Source organism: Babylonia areolata, chromosome 9, assembly GCF_041734735.1.
Source record: "Babylonia areolata isolate BAREFJ2019XMU chromosome 9, ASM4173473v1, whole genome shotgun sequence".
NCBI classification, from domain to species: domain Eukaryota; kingdom Metazoa; phylum Mollusca; class Gastropoda; order Neogastropoda; family Buccinidae; genus Babylonia; species Babylonia areolata.
The window spans coordinates 26,761,481-26,769,248 of record NC_134884.1 but is presented as its reverse complement, the minus strand read 5'-3'; the positions used below and the strand labels follow the sequence as shown (position 1 = coordinate 26,769,248).

The 7,768-nt window shown below is 47.1% G+C and overlaps 1 protein-coding gene across 1 annotated transcript in view; it reads right to left on the bottom strand.

The window, feature by feature from the left end:
- The window catches only part of LOC143285805 (uncharacterized), an 11,885-nt gene extending 4,408 nt beyond the window's left edge, over positions 1-7,477 (bottom strand). Inside the window, exons 1-2 of the mRNA XM_076593233.1 lie at positions 6,406-7,477; positions 819-973 (exon numbers count right to left, since the gene is read on the bottom strand). Of these exons, the coding sequence (XP_076449348.1) occupies positions 819-973; positions 6,406-7,431 (1,181 nt within the window). The 5' untranslated portion in view covers positions 7,432-7,477. The remainder of the gene's footprint in view (positions 1-818; positions 974-6,405) is intronic.
- Between the last annotated feature and the right edge of the window lie 291 nt (positions 7,478-7,768).

Here is a 7,768-nt window from a genome sequence, read left to right as displayed (position 1 = left end):
TTGTTATTGCTGCTGTTGTGACAACTACAACAACAACTACTACAACTACTGCTGCTGCTGCTACTACTTCTGTCGCTGTGGCTGCTACTATTACTACTGCTGTTGCTATTACTACAGCTACTTCTGTTGCTACTACCCACTGTCGCTGGTGCTACTAATATTACTGCTGGCGTTTTTGATAGTAGTAGTTGTAGTAGTAGAAGAAGTGGTAATGGTGGTGGTGATGGTAGTAGTAGTAGTAGTACTATAGTAGCGACAACAACAACTACGTCAGTTCTACTACTACTACTACAACCACCACTATTACTACTACTTCTTCTACTACTGCTGATGCTCCTACTGCTGTTACTACTTCTGCTGTTGTTTCTACTACTACAATTTCTACTGTCTCTCCCCAATCACTTACTCTCTCTCTCTCTCTCTCTCTCTCTCTCTCTCTCTCACACACACACACACACACACACACACAAATACACGCACGCACGCGCACGCACACACAACTGTAAACTTATGTCAATCTATGATATAAGCTCACGCATATATATATATATATATATATATATATATATATATATATATATATATATATATATATATAAATCTACTCTCTCTCTTTCTCTCTCTCAATATATATACATTATGTATATATATATATATATATATATATATATATATATATATATATATATATATATATATATATATATATATATATCTGTGTGTGTGTGTGTGTGTGTGTGTGTGTGTGTGTGTGTGTGTGTGCATACAACAGTACATACGTACATATAGATAGATAGATAGATAGACATTTGCAGTACCTGATGACCTGGATGGCTTCCTGGACCTCCGACCACTGGAGCTGCCCCTGTTCCAGCCTCTGGAGCCGACTCTCCTGGTGCCTGTTGACTTCGTGCAGCCTCTCCAGCTCCCGCAGAACCACGGTCTCCAGCCTGCGCAAGGCTGGCACCAGTATCTGTTCACAGTGACCCAACCCTTTCTTCCTTTATACACTGCTGGCACCAGTACCTGCTCACCGTCAGTGACCCAACCGTTTCTTTCTGTTACACTGCTGGCACCAGCATCTGTTCACAGTGACCCAACCCTTTCTTTATACACTGCTGGCACCAGTATCTGTTCACAGTGACCCAACCCTTTCTTTATACACTGCTGGCACCAGTACCTGTTCACAGTGACCCAACCCTTTCTTTCTTTTACACTGCTGGCACCAGTATCTGTTCACAGTGACCCAACCTTTTCTTTCTTTATACACTGCTGGCACCAGTATCTCTTCACAGTGACCCAACCCTTTCTTTCTGTTACACTGCTGGCACCAGTATCTGTTCACAGTGACCCAACCCTTTCTTTATACACTGCTGGCACCAGTATCTGTTCACAGTGACCCAACCCTTTCTTTCTTTTACACTGCTGGCACCAGGATGTATTGACAGTGACCCAACCCTTTCTTTCTGTTACACTGCTGGCACCAGTACCTGTTCAGAGTGACCCAACCCTTTCTTTCTTTTACACTGCTGGCACCAGTATCTGTTCACAGTGACCCAACCCTTTCTTTCTGTTACACTGCTGGCACCAGTATCTGTTCACAGTGACCCAACCCTTTCTTTCTGTTACACTGCTGGCACCAGTATCTGTTCACAGTGACCCAACCCTTTCTTTCTTTATACACTGCTGGCACCAGTATCTGTTCACAGTGACCCAACCCTTTCTTTCTTTATACACTGCTGGCACCAGTATCTGTTCACAGTGACCCAACCCTTTCTTTCTTTATACACTGCTGGCACCAGTAGCTGTTCACAGTGACCCAACCCTTTCTTTCTGTTACACTGCTGGCACCAGTATCTGTTCACAGTGACCCAACCCTTTCTTTCTGTTACACTGCTGGCACCAGTATCTGTTCACAGTGACCCAACCCTTTCTTTCTTTATACACTTCTGGCACCAGTATCTGTTCACAGTGACCCAACCTTTTCTTTCTTTATACACTGCTGGCACCAGTAGCTGTTCACAGTGACCCAACCCTTTCTTTCTGTTACACTGCTGGCACCAGTATCTGTTCACAGTGACCCAACGCTTTCTTTATACACTGCTGGCACCAGTATCTGTTCACAGTGACCCAACCCTTTCTTTCTTTATACACTGCTGGCACCAGGATGTATTGACAGTGACCCAACCCTTTCTTTCTGTTACACTGCTGGCACCAGTACCTGTTCAGAGTGACCCAACCCTTTCTTTCTTTTACACTGTTGGCACCAGTATCTGTTCACAGTGACCCAACCCTTTCTTTCTGTTACACTGCTGGCACCAGTATCTGTTCACAGTGACCCAACCCTTTCTTTCTGTTACACTGCTGGCACCAGTATCTGTTCACAGTGACCCAACCCTTTCTTTCTTTATACACTGCTGGCACCAGTATCTGTTCACAGTGACCCAACCCTTTCTTTCTTTATACACTGCTGGCACCAGTATCTGTTCACAGTGACCCAACCCTTTCTTTCTTTATTCACTGCTGGCACCAGTACCTGTTCACAGTGACCCAACCCTTTCTTTCTATTACACTGCTGGCACCAGTACCTGTTCACAGTGACCCAACCCTTTCTTTCTATTACACTGCTGGCACCAGTATCTGTTCACAGTGACCCAACCCTTTCTTTCTTTATACACTTCTGGCACCAGTATCTGTTCACAGTGACCCAACCCTTTCTTTCTGTTACACTGCTGGCACCAGTATCTGTTCACAGTGACCTAACCCTTTCTTTCTTTATACACTGCTGGCACCAATACCTGTTCACAGTGACCCAACCCTTTCTTTATACACTGCTGGCATCAATACCTGTTCACAGTGACCCAACCCTTTCTTTATACACTGCTGGCACCAGTATCTGTTCACAGTGACCCAACCCTTTCTTTCTGTTACACTGCTGGCACCAGTATCTGTTCACAGTGACCCAACCCTTTCTTTATACACTGCTGGCACCAGTAGCTGTTCACAGTGACCCAACCCTTTCTTTATACACTGCTGGCACCAGTATCTGTTCACAGTGACCCAACCTTTTCTTTCTTTATACACTGCTGGCACCAGTATCTCTTCACAGTGACCCAACCCTTTCTTTCTGTTACACTGCTGGCACCAGTATCTGTTCACAGTGACCCAACCCTTTCTTTATACACTGCTGGCACCAGTATCTGTTCACAGTGACCCAACCCTTTCTTTCTGTTACACTGCTGGCACCAGGATGTATTGACAGTGACCCAACCCTTTCTTTCTGTTACACTGCTGGCACCAGGATGTATTGACAGTGACCCAACCCTTTCTTTCTGTTACACTGTTGGCACCAGTACCTGTTCACAGTAACCCAACCCTTTCTTTCTTTATACACTGCTGGCACCAGTATCTGTTCACAGTGACCCAATCCTTTCTTTCTGTTACACTGCTGGCACCAGTATCTGTTCACAGTGACCCAACCCTTTCTTTCTGTTACACTGCTGGCACGAGTATCTGATCACAGTGACCCAACCCTTTCTTTATACACTTCTGGCACCAGTATCTGTTCACAGTGACCCAACCCTTTCTTTCTTTATACACTGCTGGCACCAGTAGCTGTTCACAGTGACCCAACCCTTTCTTTCTGTTACACTGCTGGCACCAGTATCTGTTCACAGTGACCCAACCCTTTCTTTCTGTTACACTGCTGGCACCAGTATCTGTTCACAGTGACCCAACCCTTTCTTTCTTTATACACTTCTGGCACCAGTATCTGTTCACAGTGACCCAACCCTTTCTTTCTGTTACACGGCTGGCACCAGTATCTGTTCACAGTGACCCAACCCTTTCTTTCTTTATACACTGCTGGCACCAATACCTGTTCACAGTGACCCAACCCTTGCTTTATACACTGCTGGCACCAGTATCTGTTCACAGTGACCCAACCCTTTCTTTATACACTGCTGGCACCAGTATCTGTTCACAGTGACCCAACCCTTTCTTTCTGTTACACTGCTGGCACCAGTATCTGTTCACAGTGACCCAACCCTTTCTTTCTGTTACACTGCTGGCACCAGTATCTCTTCACAGTGACCCAACCCTTTCTTTATACACTGCTGGCACCAGTAGCTGTTCACAGTGACCCAACCCTTTCTTTCTTTATACACTGCTGGCACCAGTATCTGTTCGCAGTGACCCAACCCTTTCTTTCTTTATACACTGCTGGCACCAGGATGTATTGACAGTGACCCAACCCTTTCTTTCTGTTACACTGTTGGCACCAGTACCTGTTCACAGTAACCCAACCCTTTCTTTCTGTTACACTGCTGGCACCAGTATCTGTTCACAGTGACCCAACCCTTTCTTTCTGTTACACTGCTGGCACCAGTATCTGTTCACAGTGACCCAATCCTTTCTTTCTGTTACACTGCTGGCACCAGTATCTGTTCACAGTGACCCAACCCTTTCTTTCTGTTACACTGCTGGCACGAGTATCTGTTCACAGAGACCCAACCCTTTCTTTATACACTTCTGGCACCAGTATCTGTTCACAGTGACCCAACCCTTTCTTTCTTTATACACTGCTTGCACCAGGATCTGTTCACAGTGACCCAACCCTTTCTTTCTTTTACACTGCTGGCACCAGTAGCTGTTCACAGTGACCCAACCCTTTCTTTCTTTTACACTGCTGGCACCAGGATCTGTTCACAGTGACCCAACCCTTTCTTCCTTTATACACTGCTGGCACCAGTATCTGTTCACAGTGACCCAACCCTTTCTTTCTTTATACACTGCTGGCACCAATACCTGTTCACAGTGACCCAACCCTTTCTTTATACACTGCTGGCACCAGTATCTGTTCACAGTGACCCAACCCTTTCTTTATACACTGCTGGCACCAGTATCTGTTCACAGTGACCCAACCCTTTCTTTCTGTTACACTGCTGGCACCAGTATCTGTTCACAGTGACCCAACCCTTTCTTTCTGTTACACTGCTGGCACCAGTATCTCTTCACAGTGACCCAACCCTTTCTTTATACACTGCTGGCACCAGTATCTGTTCACAGTGACCCAACCCTTTCTTTCTTTATACACTGCTGGCACCAGTATCTGTTCACAGTGACCCAACCCTTTCTTTCTTTATACACTGCTGGCACCAGGATGTATTGACAGTGACCCAACCCTTTCTTTCTGTTACACTGTTGGCACCAGTACCTGTTCACAGTAACCCAACCCTTTCTTTCTGTTACACTGCTGGCACCAGTATCTGTTCACAGTGACCCAACCCTTTCTTTCTTTTACACTGCTGGCACCAGGATCTGTTCACAGTGACCCAACCCTTTCTTTCTGTTACACTGCTGGCACCAGTATCTGTTCACAGTGACCCAACCCTTTCTTTCTTTATACACTTCTGGCACCAGTATCTGTTCACAGTGACCCAACCCTTTCTTTATACACTGCTGGCACCAGTATCTGTTCACAGTGACCCAACCCTTTCTTTTCTTTATACACTTCTGGCACCAGTATCTGTTCACAGTGACCCAACCCTTTCTTTCTTTATACACTGCTGGCACCAGTATCTGTTCACAGTGACCCAACCCTTTCTTTATACACTGCTGGCACCAGTACCTGTTCACAGTGACCCAACCCTTTCTTTCTGTTGCACTGCTGGCACCAGGTGTGTGTGTGTGTGTGTGTGTGTGTGTGTGTGTGTGTGTGTGTGTGTGTGTGTGTGTGCGAGCAAGCACTGAACTGTGGCGCGACCAAGCAAGCCAGTGAGGCAAAGGTAAGCAAGGAAGCGTCCGCGCGCGTTAAAGTCTGTACTGTTTTCATACACACATGCACTGACAAACACGAACACACACGCACAAGCACACGCACGAACGCATGCACAAACGCACGTGCACACGCTCACGGACACGTAGAAGCACAGACACAAACACATACACACACGAACGCACGAGCGCACGTATAAACACACACACACACACACACACACACACACACACACACACACACACACACACACACACACACACTTTCTTTCTTCCTCTCCTAGTCTAATATCCTTTTAATGAACATAAAGATGTTAACATCACACACAAGCGTGCGAATGCATACAACACACACACACACACACACACACACACACACTCACACACACTCACAAACACACACACATGTACATGCACACGCGCGCGCGCACACACAAGCATACACACACACATGCACATATGCACACACACACACACACACACACACACACACACACACACACATAGAGGCACGCCACCACTGATATCTCCCCCTACTTACAGAGAGAGAGAGAGAGGGAGAGAGGACTGAAGGAAAACAACAAAACACACAACAGAAAACCCATAGCCACACACGCAAACTTGCCGTACCTTGGATGTCGCTGAATCCAACTGCCTCAATTCGCTGTCCGTCAGGGAAGCGATGATTTCAGAAAGCTGGTGGTCTGATCCCGGCCCTCGGCGCAACCCCCTGCCTGGAACATACCTACCTCGTCCGAGAGACGGTTTCACATCCCCTCTGCTGGGCGCGAAATTGATCAGTTCAGACCTGGGGTCTTGGGCCTTCGGTAGCCGTAGATATCTGGGCTTGAAATTCCTGTTAGATCCGGCACGTACATTCCTGTTTTCGCGCTCCTTTTCAGAATCGGAGCCAGGATGGTGGAGACCCCCTTTCTGAGACACAGGATCCAGATCTTCCCTTTGGGATTTGGGACTTCGATCCCTCCTGCTTGGTTGGGGGTCGACGTCCACTTGTGACTCTCCCGTAACACCCAAATCCCCCGGTCCTGTTCTTGGATCAGCATGTCCTCTTTCAGGTCTGAAAAAGAACTGTTGAGGTCTGGGGTCTGCAGCCTTGGCTTTGTTGTGGGAGGAGTGACGATCGGTGTCTCTTTCAGAACTGGTATCATTGTTAAGTCGTTCGTTCTCAGATCGTGTTTTCATATTCCTTTTCTTAATCCTGGGTTCTGATCCGTCACCGAATGTCTGCTTCTCATGCCTTTCATGTCCTTCGGGTTGACGTCTGTCACTGGCCGGACGAAGGGACTGTCCACTCCTGGCTTCGGCAGACTCCAGTTCCTTGTTCACGGGACTTGGGTCATCCACGTTCCGTTTCCCTCCAGTGCTGCGGTCTTCCACCTTGCTGCGGAAACCGTATCGACGCTGGAGTATTTCATCCTTTCCTCCCAGTTGGTCTCGGTTCAGTGTACTTTTCAGGTTGTCTGGTAGTGTGGTTTCGTATAGTTCACCACCCAAGTTGCTGATGCCGCTGGTAGTGGTGGGAGTGGCGGTGGTTGGCGTCACGCTGGGTTCTCTGGGATACATAAGCATGGAGAAGAGAGAAACATTGGAAGCCAGAGCCACCACCAGCGCGACTCCCAGTTTGCCCACTGCCATGCTTGCTGTCTGTAGCTTTGTAAGTGTGGGTCATCTACTGTGTAGTTTCAGTGAAAGCACAGCAGCCGTCAAGTTCTTGTCTCAAGTGGTGTACGGCGAGCGAGCAACCCCGGCCTCGTGCTAACGACCTTGCTTTTCATCAACTGACTCAGCTGCTGAGTGTTAGTGAGTGCTGGGTCTTTTGAATGGGGACCGACTGTGAAGTGGAGACATTATCACATGCTGGTGGTGGCTGTGTAATGCTGAGTGGATGCTAAGGTTTTAGTGTCGGTCGTGCATTACTGTGACTTCTGCATTTGTTTGCGCATCAAAAGGAAAAAAAAAATAAAACATCCTT